This window comes from Sesamum indicum, linkage group LG6 (genome assembly GCF_000512975.1).
Source record: "Sesamum indicum cultivar Zhongzhi No. 13 linkage group LG6, S_indicum_v1.0, whole genome shotgun sequence".
NCBI classification, from domain to species: Eukaryota; Viridiplantae; Streptophyta; class Magnoliopsida; order Lamiales; family Pedaliaceae; genus Sesamum; species Sesamum indicum.
Window position 1 is genome coordinate 23595436 of NC_026150.1, and position 25127 is coordinate 23620562.

General features: G+C 35.7%; 2 protein-coding genes across 5 annotated transcripts; one reads left to right on the forward strand and one right to left on the reverse strand.

Annotated features, from left to right (window-relative positions):
* Positions 4930-7321, reverse strand: LOC105165636 (F-box/kelch-repeat protein OR23). The gene is made up of 2 exons (XM_011084712.2): positions 6020-7321; positions 4930-5422 (listed from the first exon to the last, which is right to left on the reverse strand). Exons 1-2 carry the CDS (start codon positions 6949-6951, stop codon positions 5131-5133), a joined length of 1224 nt encoding a protein of 407 aa, XP_011083014.1. The 5' UTR covers positions 6952-7321; the 3' UTR covers positions 4930-5130.
* LOC105165638 (myosin-9) lies at positions 8711-24065 on the forward strand. 4 transcript variants are annotated; one of them, XM_011084714.2, is made up of 30 exons: positions 8711-9210; positions 9802-9930; positions 10700-10843; positions 10977-11122; positions 11207-11363; positions 12264-12322; positions 12388-12547; positions 12649-12798; positions 12877-13013; positions 13101-13247; positions 13351-13452; positions 13533-13590; positions 13666-13767; positions 14263-14300; positions 14400-14526; positions 14619-14798; positions 15180-15311; positions 15393-15502; positions 15586-15646; positions 17838-18015; positions 18214-18419; positions 18494-18613; positions 18995-19087; positions 19454-19678; positions 19766-19905; positions 20950-21203; positions 21470-22442; positions 22700-23198; positions 23298-23386; positions 23756-24065. In XM_011084714.2, the coding sequence occupies exons 1-27, from the start codon at positions 9208-9210 to the stop codon at positions 21520-21522; spliced, it is 3411 nt and encodes a 1136-aa protein (XP_011083016.1). In that variant the 5' UTR covers positions 8711-9207; the 3' UTR covers positions 21523-22442; positions 22700-23198; positions 23298-23386; positions 23756-24065. The 4 variants fall into 4 exon arrangements, with proteins under 4 accessions (XP_011083016.1, XP_020549831.1, XP_020549832.1 ...); XM_020694172.1 differs by lacking the exon at positions 21470-22442 and having other exon boundaries at positions 23756-24063; XM_020694173.1 differs by lacking the exons at positions 21470-22442; positions 22700-23198; positions 23298-23386; positions 23756-24065 and having other exon boundaries at positions 20940-21183.

The window sequence follows — 25127 nt, forward strand, 5'->3', positions numbered from 1 at the left end:
TGAAGGATAAATTAGCTGCTGCTCTCTTGAAATGATCCCAGATGGAAAGTTTCCCTGTATTAGATGTAATTTGTTCATCCCATATATTTGTGTGTAGTATAAAGAGAGTGACTCATTATCTATTTTATAGTTCATCTGCCTGCAGGAAACAGCTCTATGCAGTTCCCCTATAAAATAGATAATTTGTTAACTATACACCTCTAAACATGAGTCGAAGTTTGCTCTTCCGTGTTCTTCTTTGTTAACTTCTGTTTTGCATCAAGTGCTCCCTTGAAAAGTTTGGCAGCAGGAGGCTTTGGAAATCTTATCTATATTTATGTCTGTATACACATATCCACTTAGTCAAGACTGCAAGAGATGTCAATGCTGAGCATATACCAAGAACTGGTTGTATCTTTTCTTTCAGCAAAGTGACTAGATTTCTGGTTCAGGAATTCTTTGAATACGGAGTGTTGGATATTATGCTTCATTGCTGTGTTCCAGGACTTTTTGACATGCAGATGCTTGTTTTCCTGTGTCGTGGGTACCGTATACAACTTACTAACATAAACAGCAACGTTTGAGCAATTGAGCAAATTTGAACTGTAAGCTAAGCAGTACGTCTTCTGTTTTACAAGGCCTGCAAAGCCAACAATCACTTACCTGAATGTTTTATTCTTTCACATCTGCACAAGTCTGGTTACAGAAATTGCATACAGGAAACATTTGCACAGGAAAAAGTTTTGAATTCAATCCTAACCAACAAAGATACAAATAAATCATATTTTCATATTGATTGATCACTAGTTAAACATGTTGTCAAAGTCCAAAGACAAAGCCACCTTCTTTTCTCCCACCCATGGCCAGGCCAAATTCAACTACTTGCTCTGGATATGCTTGAGAAGCGCCAGCAGGAAGAGGGGGGGAACGAGCCACAATAAGACGTCCTGCAAAGTTCTTCTGGCCGATCGTGCTCATGCACGGGCTTCCACCACCACCTGGAATATAGGTGCAGCCATTTGGCGAAGGCGGCTTGTTCTGTAGAGATGGTAGGAAAAGACGTTCCCCTTTCGTCCACTCTCTTTGGTTGCCCCCCAAAACTCGGGTAGCTTCATACGGTTGAACAGTGAGGAGAATAACTACTACTGCTAGAGCTACAAGAACACTTGTCAAAGACCTCATCTTCTCTAGCAACAAAAAGGTCTGATAGAAAATCTTGAGATTGAACACAAACTTGGTCTGTGTATGTCTATTTATAGTGCATGAAACATTAAAAAAGTAGTACAAGTTGAATGTTACATATATTCAACCTGATGAACAAAAATTGAATGCTGACCAGAAGATTGTCAAAGAATTAGAAATTGAATAAAGTCGCAAAGAGGAATAGTAAAAAAGATTTCATAGCCACAAATCTTGTTCTTAATTGCATGGATCCAACGTAGACGCTGGCACTTCGTTTTTGTTTCCAATCCTTATTTTCTAATTAACTTAAGCTCCATAGGGTAGAGCCGAAGGAAATGAGGATTTAAAGACTCAAAAATAGAGTTAAAACTGAAGTTCCCTTCTGCAAGTTGCCTTCAAGCATGCGTTCTTCGGCCTTGTAAGTCAAATGCATGAGCCTCTGCTGTTAACCAAAAAGGAAAAATGTGCTTTAACAATTTGTGCTGTTGGAATTTGACTGGAAAATTGCTGTTGGAATTTAATTATGCATGACGGCATAGCGCCGACTGTAGAAATTTTTAGGAGAGCCCTGAAATTGGTGCTAATGTAAGAAACTATGACAAATATCTTGCACTCTCCCCATGACAATGAAAGATTTTTTTCTTTTTTTTTTTTCCTGATTTAATTACTTTTCTAGTAGTTATATATTTCACTAGCAATTTCGATATCTGACACGAAAAACTATGACGAATTGCCCACAAACTATAACCAGACAATTGCCTAACATGAACAAGAACTAACAGTACCTTGTACAATGTCCATCTTAATAATTACAACAGGTGTAACCAAGAATAAGATAATGTATTATAACAGAAACATAATTAGTACAGAGCTTATTTTACAAAATGAGCTGACTGTTCTGCGCCAGCTCATGATATTAGATGGTCTTTAAAGTATCTAAACAAAAGATTTAGTGTAATATTTTTGGTTCACCATGCTGTAATGGATTAGTTGTTGTCAGAAGCTCATAAACGTTAAAACTTGCAAAAAAGTATTCAACTTTGTAACAAAACAACTAATACAGTGTGTTCAAGAACTAAGACAAGGTCACTTCCTTGCCTTTCCTTATTGTATGTCATCTGTTAAATTACATAGAACACACCAAGAATTATCTATACAGAAAAAAATAATCAAAGAAGAGATCAAAAAGATTTGTTCTTGAAACCCAAAAAAAAAGTTTAGAAATCCTATTTTCTTCTTTGTCATGGTAAAAGTTCCGGTTGTCACTGTAACTGTGCATTATCAGCTTTATTTACTATCGGTGGCGACTCCAAACTCAAACATTTGCTTTGGATATGCATCACTGGCTGGAGGAGGAGGGGGAGGAGCTACTTTGCGGCCAGCAAAGTTCCGGCCACTGATGCTGGCGGCACAAGGCCTTCCACCTCCTCCAGGGATCCATGTGCAGCCATTTGGCGCTGGCGGCCTGACAGGGCGGCGCTGCAAGGACGGTAGCAAAAGATTTTGCTCCTTCTTCATCCATAGCTCTTCTTCTTCATCAAGAATTCGAGTGGCTTCATGTGGTTTGATGCTCAGGAGAAAAACTAGTCCCATAACAATAGCTACAACAATCACTGTGGGAGACCTCATGATCATCTTGTTTTAATTCAGCAAGCTGCAAATAAATGAAATAATTGATAAGTTGGAAATAGTTATGTGATATCAAAACATGGAATGGTGGGCTGAGAGGTATGAGTTTGTGTGTGTGTGTGTGTATATATATACTTACTTGCATCTGCATGGGAACAATGAAAAGGTGTGACTTGAATTTTTCCATACATTATTCAATGGTATGCTGTATGTTGACTGTTGACGGCCGGGTTTACCAAGAAATCAGAAATTGAACGAGTCTTGGTTTTCTTTAATCTCCATATATATTTTGCCATTCCAATTAAACAGAAGAAATACTTCAATTTTAACTACAGTGTAATAATGAAATATTTAGGTAAACATAGGAAAAGGTAAAAATTGTTTTTTCTTTCTAACTATGACCACTTTTGTATTTTGTGTAATTTATACAAATTACATAATTTTTGTATCTTATCATATTAAATCACTTTTCGATAAAAAATTTCACCAGAAGGTGGTCGTAGTTCGGAGGTAAAATGCCGTTTACCCTGTGTGGCAAATCACAACAAAAAACAACAAAATAACACGACAAAATGTAAAAATGATAATAATTTAGAGAAAATTATATTGACATCTTATGAGGTTTGGCATAATTATGAAACCCCTCATTGTTTGAAAAATTACAAATACCCCCTTGATGTTTGATGAAATTATATAACCCTTGGATGGAGGTATGAAATTGCCAACTTTGCTCTTACTAATATATTTTTATTTCTTTTAAATTAAAAACTTATAAAAAAATCGAACGAGATGGATGGAAAAATTTTAAAAATTATAAAAAAAATTATCCACTTAGTCAATAATATAAATAAAATTATAAATTTTAATCCACAAGGGTATTTTGATCAATTCGTAATGAAAAATGAATGAAAAACCTAATAGATTGGGCTAATTGTTAGACGACCTATAAAATCAGAGGTTATTGATAATTTTTCAAGCAACAAAGAGTATTTATAATTATATCAAACTTTAGGGAAGATCGTTGTAATTTATCCCATAATTTAAAATGCAAAACATTTTTTACCCGGTACAAAATGCAAATTCTAAGTTTTCATGCATATAGCAAAACCAACGGAAGCTTCAAAATGTTAAAGATTTGGATTCGAGTCTCGTTAGAAAAATGAAGATATATGTTTTTTCAGATGATGATTCAGACTTGATAAAGATGAAACAAAAATCATCTCTTCTAGGACATTATCTGTAAGAATTTGGGATCAAACACGTGGAATTCTTGAGCATTACACAACGGGAGACTAGTATTCACTTGTCATCCAAGTGTTTCTCTCCATGGCGACAAGAACAGCAGATGAGGCATGCGTTTACTTTGTTTGATGGTCGTGTTTGAAACTTGGTTTAAATATCAGTCCGGTCACAATTATCGTGGTTAATGAATGACGCTTTACGCGACAACCAACTCAAACTAAGAAATGGTAAATGGTGTCAATTCCGCGGCACTGACCCCCACCTGTCCACTACGGCATATGATTTTTGCTGTTTTTTGGCCCTTTCAGATGTTCGGTTTTTCCTTTCGCTTTCTCCCTCGTTTTGGTAAGAAATCATGTCAACAGCAACGGAGAATACATCTATTGGTGATCCGCAACAAATTTGACAAGACATACGGAGTTTGAGTTATTATGAACTCCAAAATAACATTAAAAACAGAATATTTCATTGCTAAAATTAGCAACGAATAATGGTGCTGCCAAAATTCATAGCTACCCTCTATAATAATCGTGAGAAATTTTCAAGATTTTTTCCTGCTAAAATTCAGTACTATGGAAGGCGAGATAACTGTGCATAATCGACTTTTGCAGAACTTCCCCCCAAGTTGAGTAACTGGTAAACAACGTTGCACCGTATTTTTTGACATGAAAAGATGAGAGTCAAGGAAACATTGCTCGACATGCATCAGCATTAGTTGCAACTACATGAAAATGATGCCCTCCACCCAAAGAATTCAACCCCCACCCGTACCACACGAAATGACTTTCCAGTTTTCTTTCGTCCAATTCCCGTTGTAGCTGTTTCTGGGAACTGAAAGTGTCGTGCACAAAAGTGCATTGGCAAACACCCACATGCAAATCTCCAAGCAGAACTACGGAAATAACCATGACTACCGATCCATAAAAATCACAACTATCCAATTTACAATTACTTCTATACACCAAACTACACACTGCCGCGAATAATATTCTTCTAAGAACCAACAATCCTGTAAAACTGTACATAATCATATTTATAGTATATCATCATAGGGGCACTATACAAAGATATGCAGTAGATACATCAAGTAATATGGATCTACAGTCGAATGGTGCACATTACTGCTGTTCTGAAATCTAAGGGCTGATGAAAAGGTGGCTTTGCAATAAGTGACCTCCATGTTCTCTTCCTAGGATGATATATCTGTACCAGCAGTGTTGTTGGCCTCTTATGTTGACGTGATCGTCGGCCATCTGCTGAGTCGTTCACACTTAGAAGGGTGAGTAAGTGCAGCTCCCCGTCTAAAGCAACAAACCCAACTGATGCATCATCAGAGGCCTTTCTTGGCACACAACTCTCCTTTGCCCAACGATTCGAGGTCATATCATACCTGAAAGAAAGGAAAAGGTAAAAACGGAAAAACATTATACCTTGCATACTAAAAGAGTTGTAGATAGAGAAAAGAAGGAAGACCAAGAAAATAAGATAAACTTCAGAGACAACAGCTATCTATAGAAATAAGATAAGAACAGAAGTTGCCATCTAGCACAGCACTGGAATTTTCCACTCCAATTGCTAAGTAAATGAGAATGCATCGCATAGAAAGACCTATATCTCGAAGTTCATATAATCTGACAAGTAACAAACAGAATGGAGAAATAATCACCACTTCACAAGCCAGAATCAATTTGAGACTTTGAGTCCTTAAAGAGAATTTGGAGGTTAAAAGTAGATTTCTTTGCCCGATACGAGAAAAAATTAATCCCATGAGTCAATTAAAAAATTTTCTGGAGAACCAGACATGCTCCAATCAACAACATTGATCTCAAATAAAACCAAACAGCAGCAATCTGATACCCTATTCATTATTTCAACAATTACATCCCAGGAAACAAAATTGCATAAAAAATATCCACAATGATTAGGAACTCAAATCCATATAAACAAAATTCATGGAGATCACAGGCAAAGGACCTTGAAAATATACCTGAATATTTCACCCCTGTCCAGCATGAATATCCCAGGACTATCCCAGCTGCCATCATCAACCACAACAATTTTCCCCAGCCTCCTCCTCTCCCCTTCCTCCCACATATCTCCAAGCTCCCTCCATCTGCCCCCATTTTTCAATTCCATCACCACTGCATCCCTATAATATTCATCCACGGGAAAAACGCCTGACACAGTCCTCGACTCCCCATAACCCCCCATAACCCAAAACTCCCTTCCAAGAAAGAACCCAACGCACCCAGCTCGAAACCTAGGCAAGCCATCCAACGCCACCCACTCATCCTTCACTATATCATACATCTCCACGGAGCTCATCCTACTTCCCGCGGCACCAAACATCGTGTGCCGGGACCCGCCACCTGCCACCACAATCTTCCCGCATCCGGGCACCGCAGCGCATGCAAAACTGCCACGTGGGGTGATCATGGGAGACAATGATTCCCAAGAGAAAGTAGCAAAATCAAAACGAAATGCAGAGGAAGAGGGAGAGGGGCGATCAAGCGGAAACGACCGGGTATCGAACAGGGACCCACCAAGAACATAAAGGTGGGGGCCTACTGAAACAGAGATAAAATTAGAGAGCCCATAAACATGGGGGTTGCAGGGCATGGGTGGAAGGGGGCACCACGATAAATTTTTGGGGTCAAACAAATACGGCGACGAAATTGAAGGGTCTTGGGGGAAAATACACAGCAGTTGCGGCGCGACAACGTAATTCTGGCGAAGAGAAATCAGGGCCTTCGAGGAGAAGAAACGTCTCCATGATCTGCAGGTGGATTTGAGGCGGGAGTGATGAGAGTACGGAACAAATGCCAGAATCAATGCTCCTAAATCATTCGGGAGGCCTGGGATTAGGGTTAGGGTTAGGGTTTGTATTCCAAAATCCTCAAACGACGATGGAGGCGCCATTTCTCAACCAATCAACCGAACAAACAAATAATCGGATCACTGTGACTAAGCTTTTCAAAAGAAAATCACAGCTGACGACAAATCTTCACACCGACTGTACACAGAGGCAGTAATCTATACACATATGTACACCTGCTGATGCAGAGGGTGTAAATTGGAAGGTTCTAACAGATCATGCAGAGAGTGATTCCGCTGCAGATAAATAAATTTCAATGGCGGTTTCTTGATTGATAATCTTTCAATCTCTCAAAATTCAAGATTTTGACTCAAAAAAAGGAAACCCCGCTTTTGTGGTTTGCATAGTGTACAGTTATGAGACACGTGTCCATTCCTTTTCTTTTCTTTTTTATTTTTTTTCCATCAGTGAAAGTGTAGTGTGTGAATTGTGGTAGTCAAAGTTGCAAAATACATGAAGAATTATTAAAAATATTTATTATATAATGTTTTATTTTTATCAAATTCTAAACACAATAAATATAAAGATTAATTATATTTTCCCATGCAAATTATGAATTTTAAACATTTCAAAATATTTTTTTACATCCATTTACCATCTCAACTTTACAATATTTTACAATTTATACTTGCTTTTCCATCAAGCTTTTGTCGAAAAACATCACATGCAATGCAAATATAATGTTTCAGAGTTATGCAATATGATATTTTTATATGTATATAGCATCTGATGTTTTTCATACATGATAAATTACAAATTTCACAAAATGCACGCGTGCTTTATTCTAAGAGTTTAATAATAAACTTTAGAAAATGTGACTTGTATTGCGTTGTAAATAAATTTGATGTAATTTTATTTTTTTTACATCAAATTATTCTTTTAATTTAGATTGACTAAATTTAGTCAAAATATATTCGAATACAACTCATTAACAAATAGATTCATATCAAAATCTACTGTGTTTAAACCCGATAAAAACAAAACTTGAATTAATAAACTCTGCTCATGCCTATAGAAATGGACCTCTACATAGAAAACACATAGCAAATCCACACCAAGCAAGTCTCTCTATTACAGTGAAGTGTCGTAACCGATGGTCGAAATCAAAATTCAAGATTTTGTGCCATGTAATTTGCTACACAACATCGGATGAGATTATGTATCCACATTGAAAAACAAACTTCAAGCCATTTGTTCGACGTTTGAACGAAAAATTATGTTACAATCTTAATTTTTAAAGTTTTTAATTGTTGTTTATTTAAATTAATATTTTATTTTGTTTATAATTTTCTTATCTCATAATTAATTTAGACATGATTTTTTTTTCGTGAACATACATAATTGTAACACGTTAGAATAGAATAATTAAAATAGATGGAGGTACTTTAGAAAAGTAAAATGATAATAAATCAAAAAAGTTGAATTATTGCGACGTAAAATAATATTTTAATCAACATAAGAACTAATTAAAATATGTTTTATAGAAAGTAAATGGATAAATTACATAGAGCTCCGATAAAATTTGTTATAATTATAAATAATTTTAAAAAAATATTTATAATTTTTTAAATAATGAGTAGCTATTTGTAATTATGATAAAATTGAGAAAAGTTTATTGAGATTTATTGAAAAAAATTAACGAAATTTGAATATTGGAATATGGTTTTCATTAAATTATTAAAAAATCAAAAAAGGTTTGACGTGTGCTTTTAAATAAATAACGGTCAGAAAGGGCATTGGAATTAAAATTGATTAATATATATATTTATTTTGTTGTCTGTCTGCTTTTTCCGGTTTCTTCCGAATCGATTTCTCTCTCCACCCCGCCAAGAAAGAAGAAACGACACCTCCTCTCACACACAACACACACTGTCCACAGAAGGATTCAACGGCTCCGAAAACGTAGGCTTCTCAGAAGATAATGCCGCCCTTCTCCACAAACCCGTTCCCATTCCACGCACCCTGCGTGAAACCCCCATCCGACGGTCACTTTTATCGCCATTGGAACAATACACTCTTTTCACGATTCAAAACCCAAAAACTCAACGCCCGCGCCCGTCCGTCCGATTCACCGGAGTTGTTTTTTTTTTTTTTTGGTTTTGCCTTTCCGTGTTCGTCGCACGCCGTCGTGTCTCGATATTACGGCGGAGCCCGTTTGAAGATTTGGAACCTTTATGATAAAAGAGGTGGCTCGTGGGGTGGATTTACGGAAATCGCGTTCAAGAATGGGATCAAGAATTGAAATAAGTGGTTTTTCCCGTGATCAGATGTAGTCTAAGTTTTTGATCTCTTGAATCAAGATGGTATGTGGACATGAAACTCATTGTATTGAATTCGATCAATTGTTTATTTCTTGTCCAAATTGCATGGAGTGTGTGAAATTTTTGGGACCTATTGTTGTAATCTTGATCGTATGAGATTATGGTTATTTTTGAATCTTGTTTAGAGATTACATAATATCCAGGCTAAGAAAACGAAAGTATTTGATGCCGTAGGTGTTAAAGATTACCTAATGGGTTCTCTGAAGAGGGAATACTTCATTGCTTACATTGTTGTGTCTCGGGAAAAAATTATGATGCTACTAGCATGGTAAGGTTAATATATGTCAGTATCTCGACCCAAAAATTAAAACAACTAAAAGAAAGCTTTTTTCAAGAATCAGGGGATAGTGCTTTCGAAATTTCAAGCTCTTTCAGGGTACAAGTTTAGTGTATGATCAGTAAGAAGAAATATTTTGAAGTATTATGAACTTATAATATACTGTAAGTCAGTTGTCTTCGGTCCACTCTTCTAACAATCAGTGTTCAGTGAAGAGTTGTGCCTAGACACAGTAAATCTGAATATTTCTTATGTCCAGCTTATCTTTCTGAAAAACCTTATGCTCTTGAATACAGGCCACCCCAGTCAATATCGTTGAAGGTTCTTATGTTTGGGTTGAAGACCCAGAAGTTACTTGGATTGATGGGCAAGTGGAAGAGATCAAAGGAGATGAAGCCGAGGTCCGGATATCCGATGAAAAGAAGGTAAATTAGCTTTTGCAGACGGGAATAAATGAACCCACCTCTCGATCTCCAATATCAAAAGAATGCTTTGTGATGTTGTCCTCTGAGCTTGGGAATAGGGAAAAGCTATCTTTGCAGAAGACAGAAGTGTTGCTCCACTGGTCTTGAGTGGGATAGCATTGTAGCTTGTATACTGCGGAGTAGAATGGTTTTATCAGTTAGCTTCTTTTGCTACAAAATTCCATCTGGTGTACTTCTTTTACAATTTATTGTGTAATCTGCGTGTATGCATGTGCCCTGAAGAAAGACAACTTTTGCATTGGGTTGGCATCTGATAAAAATCACTACTTCCTCCTTGAGTTGCTTTTGTCCTTTCTTCAGATGTCAATTTGTTTATTTACTTGCTAGGCATACTTATATTTATTTCCGTTTGCTGTAATAATTGTAGTAGTTGGACCCTGATGTGGTAACTACTCTGGAATGTAATGAATTTGATTTTAGGTTCCACCATTCTTTTTCTTCTCCATAGTTCTATTTGTGCTCGAAGGGAAAAGAGAAGTTTGATTTGAATAGTATTATGCTATATTTTCCACAATTTAGGGAAACCAACGTCCTTTCTTTTTTATGTGTTGTCTTTTCTCGGTATAGTAATCTGTCTATGTAAATCCAAACCGATTTAGTATGAGTTTATGTTTTAATAAGGCTTATTACTGTTCTTCATTTTTAGCAGGTTTCTGACACTGCTCATTGTTCACTTACAATTTTTCTTTTTGTTCTTTCAACTATTAAGGTTGTTGCTAATTTATCCAAAATATACCCTAAAGATGTGGATTCTCCTGCTGATGGGGTAGATGACATGACCAAACTATCTTATTTGCATGAACCAGGGGTTCTGCAAAACTTGGCAACAAGATACCAGCTCAATAAGATCTATGTAAGATAATGTTCATATTCAGTTCGATTTCATGTTTGATCTATGTTCGTCCTGGTAAGGCGAAGTAATGAATTACAGCAGCCATGGCATCTCTGTGTTCATATTATTATATCCTACCGTGAAATTGTTGCAGACTTATACTGGGAGCATTCTTATTGCCATCAATCCATTTCAAAGACTTCCTGACTTGTATGATCCCCAGATGATGGAAAAATATAAGGAAGCACCACTTGGAGAACTGAGCCCTCATGTGTTTGCCATTGCAGATGCTGCTTACAGGTGATAGTGTGCTACACTTTGGTTCTCAGGAGTTGTCCATAAAGGATGTTTCCAATTATGTCTAAGTCTTTTAAGATGAATTAGGGCAATGATAAATGAAGGAAAAAGTAACTCAATACTGGTAAGCGGAGAAAGTGGTGCTGGTAAGACTGAAACTACTAAGATGCTTATGCAATACCTTGCGTATTTGGGTGGCCGTAAAGAGGTTGAAGGGAGATCGGTAGAACAACAAGTACTTGAGGCAAGATTTATTACCTAATTTTCGGTTTTATGGTTGTCAATATTATATGCTTGTCTGACTTTGTACCCCTGGTATAAGTATCTGTCAGCATCTAAGTATTCTCCTACATGGGAGTGGGTTATTATTTATGAGTTCATTGCTTGCAAAGAGCAACGGGAGCAAGAATGTGACCCAAAATTTGGAAATTCAGAGAAATGAAGGCGTTAAAAATGCATTATCTTGTTTGATCCATTTTATGTATATCTTTGTTAAAATATTTTCTAGAAATGTTCCAGAAAGATTCTCAAGGAATGTGCCAAAAATAGATTTAACTAATTGAATTGACAGGCCAATTTTCACATTTCATTTTGAGAAAAGATGTTAAATTTCTTGTTTTGTAAAAGTGTTTCTCGAAGATGGGGTATAGGCTTTTTGAGGAGGGTTATGCTTGAAAATTTGGCTGAAAAATTTGAATGTAGGCTTTAACAATAAGGTTGCTTTTTGAAATTTTTTCAGAAAATAAACAACTGTTTGGGGACATAAAACCATAGATAACTGTTTGTTTTAGTCAAAGTAATTTTAATTTTTGTTTGATCCATGAAAAAGTCCAATAAGGTAGACTACATTATTGATGTAGATGTGAAGCTTCAAAAACAAATATATGAGCATTCTAGAATTGCCTTCCCCTTCTATAAGAAATTTGAAAATCAATTTTGCAGAAACTTTGTACTGCTGATATGAGTGAAAAAGACTTTATAAGGCAATATTTCTGAAAGAGGGGTGGAGTTTAAGCTTGATCCTTCTGCCTAATTGTCTCCTTCATTAAAATTGTTCCAACTACTTAAAATATAGAAAAAATGCACTGCACTTGATATGCTTTTACATCTGATATATCGTACCTTATTGAATGGTTTTCTGCAGTCAAATCCAGTCCTTGAAGCATTTGGAAATGCAAAAACTGTCAGAAATAACAATTCAAGGTGGGATATTGCAGGAATACTGCTATTGATTGTGTTAAAGTGCTAATTAATTTATGATCGTGCAGCCGGTTCGGTAAATTTGTTGAAATTCAGTTTGACAAGCTTGGAAGAATATCAGGGGCAGCCATTAGAACGTATCTTCTTGAGAGATCTCGTGTCTGCCAGATTTCAGATCCTGAACGCAATTATCACTGTTTCTACCTTCTCTGTGCAGCTCCACAGAAGGTAATCGACTTTGAAACTATTTTTCCTTGCTACCTTATCTCTCAGATGGGTATGTATTTGATAATGTTCATCATATCCTGAGTATTTTGACATCTTATCAGGAAATTGAGAAGTATAAGCTGGGACATCCAAAAACATTTCACTATCTTAATCAATCTAATTGCTATGAACTAGATGACGTGAGTGATGCTCATGATTATTTGGCGACAAGGAAGGCCATGGATATTGTTGGTATAAGTCAAAATGAGCAGGTACAGGCTTATAATTTGGATCCCCATGGTGCTATCTGCTCTCTGTCTGCAGTCATTTAAAATTGCTCTACTTTTCAGGAGGCGATTTTCAGAACAGTTGCAGCTATTCTTCATCTTGGTAATGTTAAATTTTCTAAGGCGGAAGACAATGATTCATCAGTTCTAGAGAATGACGAATCAAACTTCCACCTTCAGACTGCAGCAGAGCTTCTCATGTATGACTGGACTCTTTATATGTGCAGAACTCTCATCTCTCATGACTGCATTAGTTTCTGAGGTTAATGCTTTTTCTTCAATATTAGGTGTGATCCTAATGCACTGGAAGCTGCATTACTGAACCGTGTGATGGTCACTCCAGAAGAAGTTATCAAAAGAAGTCTTGATCCTAATGGTGCTGCAGTTAGTAGGGATGGGTTAGCTAAAACAATATATTCTCGCTTGTTTGAGTGGTATAGGTGCTATTATCTCTTGGTCATATCTTCTACTTGCTTTCTGAAAAATCCAATAACTGTTCGTTTCCTAGTTATTTGATGCTGATTCTTATCTTTGTAGGTTGGTAAACAAAATAAATTCCTCGATCGGGCAAGATCCAAATTCAAAATGTCTTATTGGGGTTCTTGATATATATGGTTTTGAAAGTTTTGAAAGTAATAGGTAAACATTGTTGTGATAATAGGAAGGAGCATATCGACTCTTCATAGGTGTCCAAACTAACAAAACTATTATACATGTAGTTTTGAGCAGTTCTGCATCAACTTTACCAATGAAAAACTACAGCAACATTTTAATCAGGTAATGACTTTAACGTGCTTGGAATCCAATAATAAATGTATGCATTCACTGAAAATTTATAGGTTTCTTGTTCAGCATGTTTTCAAGATGGAGCAGGAGGAATACAAGAAAGAAGAGATTGACTGGAACTACATAGAATTTATTGATAACCAAGATGTCCTGGATCTTATTGAGAAGGTTGCTCTATATAATCTTAAACTGCTGTGTGCTTGCCTACATTTAGTTTTTGTTGTGTCTCTCAGAAGCTAGTGCATGTCAAAAGACATGGTCTAGAGGGTGGAACTCTGGAACTGCCTAAATCTGTGGCTTATAAATCTGATACTGTATCTCTTAGTGGAAGCATTGCAGGCAAAATCAGTTGTCCTTGCGTCCAAGTGTCATTTGACTTAACCTTGATCATGAAATAATTTCCTCTTGAGATCATTCGGTATTTTTTTATTATAATATTTTTCTAAAGCACATATATTTTCTCTGCTGATACTTCTTTAAGTGCAGAAACTCATCCCATTCTGCATTATCAAGCTTTGAAGTATTTGTTTCCAAATATTGCCTTTGAGTTTAGTTTTTCTGCCCTTTTTATTCCCTCGATGTTGGAATCAGCATTTATGTCATTATCCAGAATGTGCAGCTAAAGCAATATCTTATGCAGTTGTTTTTAACTGGAATTTGCAGAAACCTGGAGGGATCATTGCTCTTCTTGATGAGGCCTGGTAGGGTTATGCTTGTCTGCCTGTAGGTAGCTTGCATAGAGCTGGTTTATGCTTCTGCTAAGTTTACTTTGTAACTGACTTGTTTTGTTTTGTTTACAGTATGTTCCCTAAGTCGACACATGAAACATTTTCAGAAAAACTTTATCAGACATTTAAATCCCACAAACGTTTCATTAAACCAAAATTGTCACGCACCGAGTTTACAATTGCTCATTATGCTGGAGAGGTAATCTGAATCTCTCTCTGTATGTCAATTAAGAGTTGTATTTTTTAGGTTCAGTTAAGTGAACATCTTCGATCTATTTCCTGCCCTTCTAGGTTCAATACCAGTCAGACCTGTTCTTGGATAAAAACAAAGATTACGTGGTTGCTGAGCATCAAGATCTGTTAACTGCATCAAAATGCCCATTTGTAGCGACATTATTTCCTCCAGTACCTGAAGAGACAACCAAATCTTCAAATAAGTCCAAGTTTTCATCCATAGGTTCTCGGTTTAAGGTATTTTCTTCATCTTCCTTGTTATGATGCATTCAATTGAGATCACTAATAGGGAGGGGGGTGTTTGCAAAAACTTATACTTTTTCAAAAGTGCCTAACTTTGGGAAAAATGGATAAGTGATTAAAATGTAAAAGTTGGTAGCATTTGGAAGTAATAATCATAAGTAGAAAAAAGGCGATGTGGACTTCAACTTTTACCTTATGTTAGCTTAAACTGAAGTTATAATTCCAAACACCTTCCTTTAGTTTAATTTTAAGCTGTAATTTGAAAAGCACTTCAAGTTTTTGCAAACAATCCCTAAATAAAAGTATCTAATAGTTGAGCTTTTGAGGTCATCATGTAAAGAAGGTCAAAGCTGATGATTTGATTAATTGGTACAGCTACAACTCCAACAATTGATGGATACACTGAATTCTACAGAACCTCATTACATTAGATGCGTGAAGCCTAATAATCTTTTCAAGTCTTCAATTTTTGATAATGCCAATGTCATGCAGCAACTCCGTTGCGGGGTGAGTACTTCTCATAGTAGCTGCTTGATTACTCCATAATTAATACTTGTAAATGCTAAATATATGATACCTTTTTGTCAGGGTGTCTTAGAGGCCATTAGAATTAGTTGTTCTGGTTACCCTACACATAAGACATTTGAGGAGTTTCTTCATCGGTTTGGTTTTCTTGCTCCTGAGGTCCTGGGAGAAAAGTAAGTGTTTGTATTTGATTTTATAGTGATCTTATGCTAATAATTTGGTGAATTAACACTTGTTTCCATTGTAACATGAGAAGTAATGATGAAAAAGTTGCATGCCAAAAGATTTTGGAGAAGATGGGTATTGCAGGGGCTCAGGTAATGAACTTTGTCATGTGTTCAGCATAATACATTGTTCCTTCATGTGAGAACCAAAATATACAAAAATAGCATTGTTATTTTTAGCTCCCCCTTCACTTATTGAAACTGTTAAGAGTAATAGTCTTTTTTTTTATATTATTGAAGGACTGAACAATACATATAGGATGGGTTTTAGAGATAACTACAAATAAATCAACCTACTTATTTCTAAGAGATAGGTAAAGATATATATAAATCAACCTGACATAAATCTAACCCTCCTCAACGTGGAGCATATATATCAATCATGCCCAGCTTGTCACACAAGGCCTGAACAATTTGAGTGGCTGCCTGATTGTCACAAGGCATAAATTTATTATTTGTGAAACCTAATTCTCGCAACAAATTCTTCAACCATAAAATTTCACTAGCAGTGTGAGCCTCCATGGTCCTGTATAGGCTATTTCTTGCCGCGCCAAGTCACAAGCTTTCCACCAACATAAGTCGCTTTCTTCATTTGCATTCCAATCGACTTTCCCTGTGAGCAACATACCCTAGATGTTGCTCTAAATCTAGAGTCTTGGATCCCAGTATAGAAATGAATTTTTCGTATCCATTTGATGCATTGTCGGCCAGCGAAAACAAAACATGGATGGAGTTGAGACGAGCATCTCAAAAGTAATCAATATCATAGGTCTGGGTGAACCAATCGAGTCTTGTAATGATTGATTAGCAGCCGATACTTAAGGGTGAAGACCTATCTACAAGCCACAAAAATAGTATTAGGAGTAGTAGCAATAAGTTCCCTAGTTCCTTGTGAGACATCTCTTTTCATCCAAGACTATTCCTAGGGCTAAGATTGTTAAAAGAAAAAGGCTAAATTCCATTTTACCCCCCTATTTTTTGTTAAATTAGCAAAAAAGCCCCTTGTGTTTTGGAAATAGGCAAAAAAACCCCTCCTGTTTTCAAAACCCCAGCAAGAAAACCCCATTTTGTTAGCAATTGACGAAATGTGGCATGTACGCGCTAGTGGTGCGTTTGATTGTTGGTTTATGCCGTTTTAGTCAATATTTTAGGTCATTTTGGACTAAGATATCCTTTATATGTCTATATAAGAGACTAATGCTTTTTTGGCTTGTTTTGTGTACATTCTTTTTGCCATTATGACTAAAATATTAAATAAATTATATTTAAAAAATAATACATTATTATTTTTTATTTCAAGTTTTTTTAAAAATACCAAAAAGATAAAAATATATATACATTATCTTTTTATTTCAATTTTTTTCAAAAATATATTATATTAAATATAAAATAGCAAAAAAAAAACATTACATTATAAAAAATAATATACTGAATTTTATTTTTCAAATTTAAGTTAAATATTTGTAATGGGCGCATTTAGAAGAAAAAATAATATTTTAAATAATATACTAAATTTTATAAAAAATATTTATATTCTAAAAAAGATTTATATTCTAATTATAAAAAATATTTTAAATAGTATACTAAATTTAAGTTATTTTTAAGGTTAAATATTTTATTAATTATATTATTTTTTATAAATGATATTTATATTTAAATTATTATTGTATATATTTAAAAGAAAAAAAATCCAATATATATATATATCAAACAAAATAATAATTAAAACTGAATATAATTACTGCCACCCCCACGCAGGTCACTGTCGCCCTCTTTTCTTATTTTCTGTCTGGGGGATGGCCGTCTCTGTCGCCCTTTTTCTTTTTTTCTTGGCAACGGCCTCTCTCTTTTTGCTAGCCGAGGTCGGCAGATCGGGGGATGGCTGGGGGTGGGATGGGAGTGTAGTGTTCTTTTTTCTTTAATTTTATTTATATATATAATAATAATTTATTTTTTTATAATTTCCAATTATTAGTCAATATATGGTCATCCGGTGCTAAAATTAACGCCGTCAGACAAAAAAAATGATCCTCAACAGTATTTTATATTCTTCTGTAACTATACTTGTCGTCTAAATCTTCTTGTGTAGTACCTGGAAACTCCATTTCAGCATTCTGCTCATTAGGATTTTTTGCTGTAAGCTTTTCTGCCACAGGGCTAATTATGCTAATTTCATGTGGTTTATTATTTACTATTAAGTCAACTTTTTGTTTGTTTTTCTGTTTTATTTCCGTTGCTTCTTTTAATCAAGAACTTGTATGAAACACTAGTATTGTAATAACAGATAGGACAAACTAAGGTCTTCCTGAGAGCTGGTCAGATGGCTGAACTGGATGCCCGTAGGGTACAAGAACTTGGTAATGCAGCAAATATAGTACAAGCAGAGATTAGAAGTGATATTGCTCGGAGACGCTTTGTTGCTCTACGTAACGCAGCAATATCTATGCAATCTGTATGCAGAGGTCTGTCAAATACCTTTCTACTTGTCGAATCTTCACCTTTATATGCTATGCAACCTGTTGTATATTTGGACTCTCTAACTATCATTATTGTAACATTTTAGCTCACGTCATGCATGGTTGTTGCTGTTCTTGCAATGTTTGGCTTACAACAGGCATACACATTTAATCTAGATTCACCTTTCTTCTTTCTGCTCCTAGTTGTCCTTGCTCGCAAATTTTACAAGGAGATGAGAAGGGAGTCAGCTGCTCTCAAAATCCAGACCAAGGTGAGAGGACACCTAAGCAAGAAGAGCTACACTGGGCTCAAACAGTCGGTCATTGTACTGCAAACAGGCATGAGAACAATGGCTGCCTGCAACTCGTTTAGGTATAGAAAAAGATGCAAAAAAGCAACTGTTATTCAGGTGATTAGGTTGCTTGCTCTGCAATTTTTCTGGCCAATTGATTTTCTTCCCTTGACTAGAAACAATTATTTCAGTCCCACTGGCATGGTCTTAGAGATCTGTGTTACTACAAGAAGCTCATAAAGGCATCAACTGTGATCCAAAGCGGATGGAGGGGAATGATGGTCAGGAAAGATTTTCGTAAACGGAAAATGGTAGGCTTCACTGTACTTAAAGCAGCTGGAAGTATATTTTTTATTTTTATGAAACTTATAAGTCACTTTTGCAAAAGTTATGCTATATATTAGAAATCTCATCTCCTCATTTAGTTTAGGATGTTTTTCTCATTAGTAATATGCCGATCAGTTGTTGCAGATTGCAAGTTAATTATGTGGTGCTGTTTAGGTTGGCTGACCTGTATTGTGATATATATTTCCATTTGGCTATTTATGGTTATTAGTGTTGGGGAATATATTTAAATTTCATTCTCTTAATTCAAAGTGGATGAGGGATTATGATTCATGTACAAATGGAAAATTTCATTTCTGGTGATTCCTTTTATCTGCACTCGTGATAGACATTTCAAATATCTGCAGAGTTCAAGTGGTGAACTTCAAGAAGCATATGATGAGCTTGAAAAACAAGTGGACGACTTGAGATTACAATTACGGAATGAAAGACGTCTGAGGGTAATAATTTTCTTATGCTTCTATCATTCCTGGAAAATGAACTTAAGTCTCTCTCTCTCTCTCTCTCTACACACACACACACATACATCTGTCTGTCACTCTCTTTCTCTCTCTCATACACAAACACACATATATTCATATGGCAATATGCAAATGCATATGCACATGCGCATACTAGCATATACTGAGGTACATATGCATTGATAAGTATGTTGTTCATCAGTTCATCAGATTTCTAGATATACACATTATGGATCATGTTCCTGGACATTGAATGTCTGAACATTATCAACTTGATAAAAAATGCAATGGTAGGTAGTCATGCCATTTAATGCTCTTGACCAAGATCGAGAATTCTTGTGCCAGGCCGACTTGGAAGAGGTAAAGGGCCAGGAAATAACAAAGTTGCGGCAGTCCTTGGAAGCTATGCATAAGAAAATGGAAGGGACAAATGCCCCATTTACAGAACTCGAGGGGGAGGGTGCTCAAACACCAATTGGAGAAGCCTCCTCAATCATCAGAGAAACCCAGGTTCCAGTTGAAGTTAGTGGGAAGGTTGAGGCGCTAACTTCAGAAGTGGAAAAATTGAAGGTATCACTGGGAGACGTGATATTCCGCTCTCTCAGTTCTGGCTAGTGTCACTAAATTCAGCACTCTAAATGGTTTTCTAATTTACAGGGGATGTTACAATTTGAAAAAGAACGAGCTGATAATTTGGAAAAGCAGTATGCTGAAGCCCTAGCATCGGGAGAAGGGAAGCGTCTGAAGTTAGAAGAAACTGAAAGAAGAGTTCATCAACTTCAGGAATCCTTGAACAGGTACCATAATTCTTATAATTATTCTCTTACGCCATTTTCCCCAGGAAAACCACATGCCTATTGATTTTCGTGAAAATTCTTTAATAAGCAAATTGAAAGCATCTTTTTGTTGTTAATCGGTGGACAGCTTGCTGTCATTCTCATATAATAATGGATGAACATCTGTGAGTTTGCTTGACTTGATCTTTTGTAGTGTGGATATTCTGAAATTGCATAAGCTTTGTCTTGCAAGATATGATCAAGAGGCATAATTATCTGAATCTGAATAAATAATAATTCAGTTCCTGAAAATAGTTTGCCAAATAGTAATATTCTTTATTGCCTTTATACAACATGCATTCTGCTGTCCAGAAACATGAATGCAAGAGAAACGTTAGGACCGAAAAGGAATATTTGCAGTATTCATAACAATAGAGTAACTCTTTCCAATTGACCTAGATTGATAAACAATATGGGTATGAGGCCTATGTGTGGAAAAACATTCTTTATATATATCTACTTCATTTTGTCTATTCTTGTACATTTGTTAATAATTTAAATAGGCAGTCTTCACATAACAATGTCTATTCATTAGGGAGATTCTTTTAACTGATGTATTTCTCTTGTTAGGATAACATGGTGCTATCTTGCCTCTGCTCTAGACATTATTGTTAAGAATTTGATATTATAGGCAAGCACTGTAGTACTCATAGTAGCTTTTATTCATAATAGAATTGTGATACTTATAGTCGAGCCAAGGAAAAAATGGCAAAGTAGCTTTACATGAAAAACTTTAATTTCACCCAGAGAAACAAAAGAAAACAAATGGTAAATGTTGTCTAAATCAGGCAGGCTGTCTGCTGTAAAACAGGAATTAGGATTTGACCTGTGGTTGGGAATTTTGTCTGTCTCTTCCATTACTACTCCCTTTATCCCAGTCAAAATGTAGCACACTTAGGAATATTGATACATGTACATGGTTAAAGTAGTTGCATCAGTGGCTATTCAGACTAAAAAGTTCACGTGTCATTTAACTAATGCTAGACATGATCTAGTGTGCCTCAGGATGATATACAGCATGTCCGGTCAGTTTTCAGAGCTCAAAATGATTTTATGTGCCTCATCCAACTCGAGTTCACCTTCAGGGTTCCCTGCTAGAGATGATTTGGATGATGATTCTTCTGCTTCCTCTGATACCACATCTGCTGACTCAGATTTCACATTCCCAGCCCCGACTTCAACTCCACCAAACTTTTCATCTTTTAGTCCTGGTGCTTTCCAGCTCATAGTCCAGGATCTTTCAGCAGCTGAAACTTCAGGTCAGTCTAGTCTTCTGAGTAGCAAAAATATTTGTTAGTGTGAAATTAGGACTTTATCCACCCATGTTTCACTCTTCCTAGTACAAAATTTAAATGTTTCTCACCGTCATTCCAGTTGATCGTTTGTTCATTTTAGTCTTGTTCTCTTCCATTACTCTTAGAATTGTAACACCTCTTTTGAAATCTTAATCCATGTTTTCGTTTTAAGAAAAGTGCAATAAGACACGCCGTTTTATATTTCTTTTTCTGATGGTTGCATTGTGCAGGAACTGAGAAGTGGGAAAATGACCGGGAGGGGGCATTCGATGACTTTTTCTGATGGAAGTTGCTCTATCAATTTTATGTCCATCTTTGTCCTAGTTAGAAGTTAGTCCTCTAGATTTAACATTTTGATATTATAGTAGGGACCTCCATTTAACACAGAATACCACTTACGTGTTGTACAGACACATGTATATAAAAAATGTAAACTTACATTTATAAATTCTTATTTTAACAACTTCAACATGGATATGACACAGTGCTACTTATTTTATACACATCATTCTGTTTTCAAGTCCAATTTACTTATTAGTCATTAGTTGACATGACTATAACTCTGATTTGTTGAGATGCCATTGCCCTTTTCCAGATAATCAGAAATTTAGATAATTACTTTCTTCCATCAATAATATTCTGTGTACAACTCCAGAAGCTGACTTCAATATACTTCAGCTATCTTCTGAGTGGTGGTAATAGTTTCCTTGTCAAGATTCATTATCTTTAAATGCTTATTTCATGCAGGAAACCTTGTAGTTGATGTACTCTGTTCTTTTTAGGCTTCTCATGGGGCCCTGCTGGAAAAGACTACTCTTAGGAGCATTAAGAACTTCTTTCTTGGTGGCATGCATTTTTCCAGTGTATAAAGTTGGAAGTAACAGATACCTCTCTCTCTCTCTATATATATTTGTAATAAGTTCATCTTGGGTTCAACATATGCAAGGTTGAGATTGTGGTAATTAGTATCAAATCTAGTTCTTAGGTCACTTGATGTTAGGATTACTTTTCTTGTGTATCCATGTTTTGCTTCTGTAGTTAACGAAGTCCATCATAATAACTCGCCCTCACAACCAAATCACTCTCCTCTGATGGTAAGACACAAGTCCACCTCCCTCATCAGTACCACTGGATGGCTTGCACAAGCAGCAACATCTGATTTTTTTACATCAGCTTCTCAACATCCATTTCCTCAACCTCAGGGTAAGATTTCAAATTTGAAGTTTGTTTTGTTGTTTCCTTTTCTTTTTTAAATCAAAATAGGCATGGATTTCTCATCTGTTCTCACATGCCTTCTTTCAAGACTCCTGCATGTTTTCCATCCCTCTTATAGGTCATCAGATACTTTATCTTAGTAGAGAATTTAAGAGAATCATAATTTTCTAAGGTAATTTGATAGTCTTCTCTAATATCCATCTATTATGGAACTCTTATTCCAGGTTTTTTCAATCTTCTTGCAGACTCTATATGGGGTTTCAGATCGGCATCTTAGCACAGAAAATGAAACAGCAGGAACTTAGTCTTCTCTACTTATGCAACTTGGGACTTGCTTATGTCTCAACTTAATCATATAAGCTCCTCTTTGTACTTTTGCATGAATCCTGATTCTTGATTTTTTACATGCTTTTTCTAAGCAAAGCACTACTACAGGTAACATGATCCAGTATATATGAAAGATTTATCCCTGATCTTTTGCTTCCTCTCGTACAATTACTATGAGGTTACATGTTAGCTGCATCCTTGACATTCCAAACGGCCAAAAGCTGCCGAATTCAGGCACACTTCATTAATTGCAGTTTATGGGCTGACTCACACTCGGTCAGGAGCAACTAGAGTATCACTTGCTACTTGAGGTTGCTGCCTGAATTATCTACAAATGCTTCAGATGATGGCATTTATTTCATGCTGAGAGAACAAGCATTTTGATAGAATATACTAAACTCTAGCCTTGCTACTGAGGTAAGAACACTGGATTTATTAAGCATGCTAGTTTTTTTGTTAACGTACAGACCCTTGGTAATTATGACATGCTTTTTGTAATAACTATTCAAATGGCAGTTAACTGGTTAGATGGAGCAAATTTATGGAACTATCCGGAATAGGTTGAGGAAAGAGTTCAACTCCACTGCTGGATTGTGTGCAACCAGGTAAAACAAGTTTTCGATACTCCATTACAAAGAATTCTGGTAACTTTGATGACATCCATGTTTATATAGTTGATATTAAAATGGAAGGTATACCAAGGACTTGTAAAGAGCCTAAGGAAGTTTTCAGCATACTAGAAACAAAGCATGTTGGGACAATCTCACAATCTTATTGCACATTTCTTGTCTCCTGTAGCTCTATGGACTGTGATCTTGACTTTGCCATCATGCCCCTTATTATTGTTGGATAACATAATGATGAATCAAGTAGTTTTATAGCTTCAAAGTCTGTTCTACTAGAATGGATAGTTTATCTGGACAAAGTTATGATTATACCAAGTTATGATGAAACTGTTTGTTTTTCTACTCTAGGTACAACGTGGAGGAAGGGATTAAGCAATTGAGATCAGTTACGTTGTTATCTTACAACCCCAATCTTGTCATTGTCCGTAACCAGCAAAAAAACCATTACCCCCCAACAAATTCCTAAGAGATGTCGAACATATATGTTCTTGTCCTGAACCCCCTTTTCTTGCATCATGAAGCACTCACTCATATATATATATCTTTAAAGATTCAAGTGTTTGTCTTTTGATCTTTCTGTCTTAACTACTACAAATCCTTGTCCTTATTAATAGCTACGACGAGGGAGTTTATAGTATGTCTTGTCCTTTTGGAGTTTTCTACATCAACTTCTCATTCATGTGCCGCTCATCAGGTCAACTGTAATTTACTTTGTTCGAATTGAGACTTTGTGTAGAAAATCTAACCATAAGATTCATGGGATCGAGAAAACAGTCGTAGTCTTCAAATTTATATTCGACCCGTGGACGTAGGGAGTGTTTGCAAATATTTTTAGCAGATAAAAGTTAAATATTAAATATGCGAAAGTGTAAATTTGATTGTTGCTAAATTACTCAAATCATTTGAAAACTCTAATATCGACTTTAAATATACAATTTTAAAATTAAATTAAAATCGATAAAGTTGAATTAAAATTATTATAATAAGGATAAAGTACATAGTCGAAATAAAATTGGATTGATTAAGCAAGGGGTGCTATCTAATTTTTGGCTTAAAAGCGCTTTTTTTAGTCGTTTCAAAAGCAGAAGTTGGCATCCCAAATATTTCAAAAATACTTTTGAAAAGTGCTTTTTTAAAATTCGCGAACACTCCCATAGCATCGGGACCTAAAATTAAAACTTATGTAATAAAGAAAATAAAAATTCCATGTTTAATATCATCAAAATTGACCGGGGAATTAGGTGAAAAATGGTTTTCCCATATATAATCAACACGCAGAAAAGTTAAATTATGGGGAGTGATTTTGATGCACCTGAGATCATTGCTTCGCTCATCATAATCTCAATAATTTCTCTTAAACCAAAAAATTAATAAATAAAAAGGATAAATTATAATAGACCTTCTTGAAATTTATTATGATTATAAATACTGTTATTGAAAAATTACAACTACTTTCTTGAAATTAATAATCGTTTAACAAATACGTCTTTCGTGACAACATGTTGTAAGAGTATTTATAATATTTCAAATAAGTACTACTGCAGGCCATGGAATACAATAAGCACCAAGAATCATTGATGAACTCCTGTGAGGAAGGTGGACAGGCAGATCAAAACAAGGACGACGTAGGAGTAGGAATAGGATTAGGCTGTCTGTATGAGTGTGTGTTCTGTAAGAGAGGATTCAATACAGCACAAGCTTTGGGTGGGCACATGAACAT

Bases quoted from the DNA above. Each gene is read 5' to 3' on its own strand.
- LOC105165636 (XM_011084712.2), bottom strand. From the start codon at position 6,951: ATGGCGCCTCCATCGTCGTTTGAGGATTTTGGAATACAAACCCTAACC. The intron at 5,423-6,019 runs GTATATTTTCAA...CCTTTCTTTCAG, and splicing joins GACAGGGGTGAAATATTCAG to GTATGATATGACCTCGAATC.
- LOC105165638 (XM_011084714.2), top strand. The intron at 12,799-12,876 runs GTACAGGCTTAT...TCTACTTTTCAG, and splicing joins GTATAAGTCAAAATGAGCAG to GAGGCGATTTTCAGAACAGT. The intron at 13,591-13,665 runs GTAATGACTTTA...TTTCTTGTTCAG, and splicing joins TACAGCAACATTTTAATCAG to CATGTTTTCAAGATGGAGCA.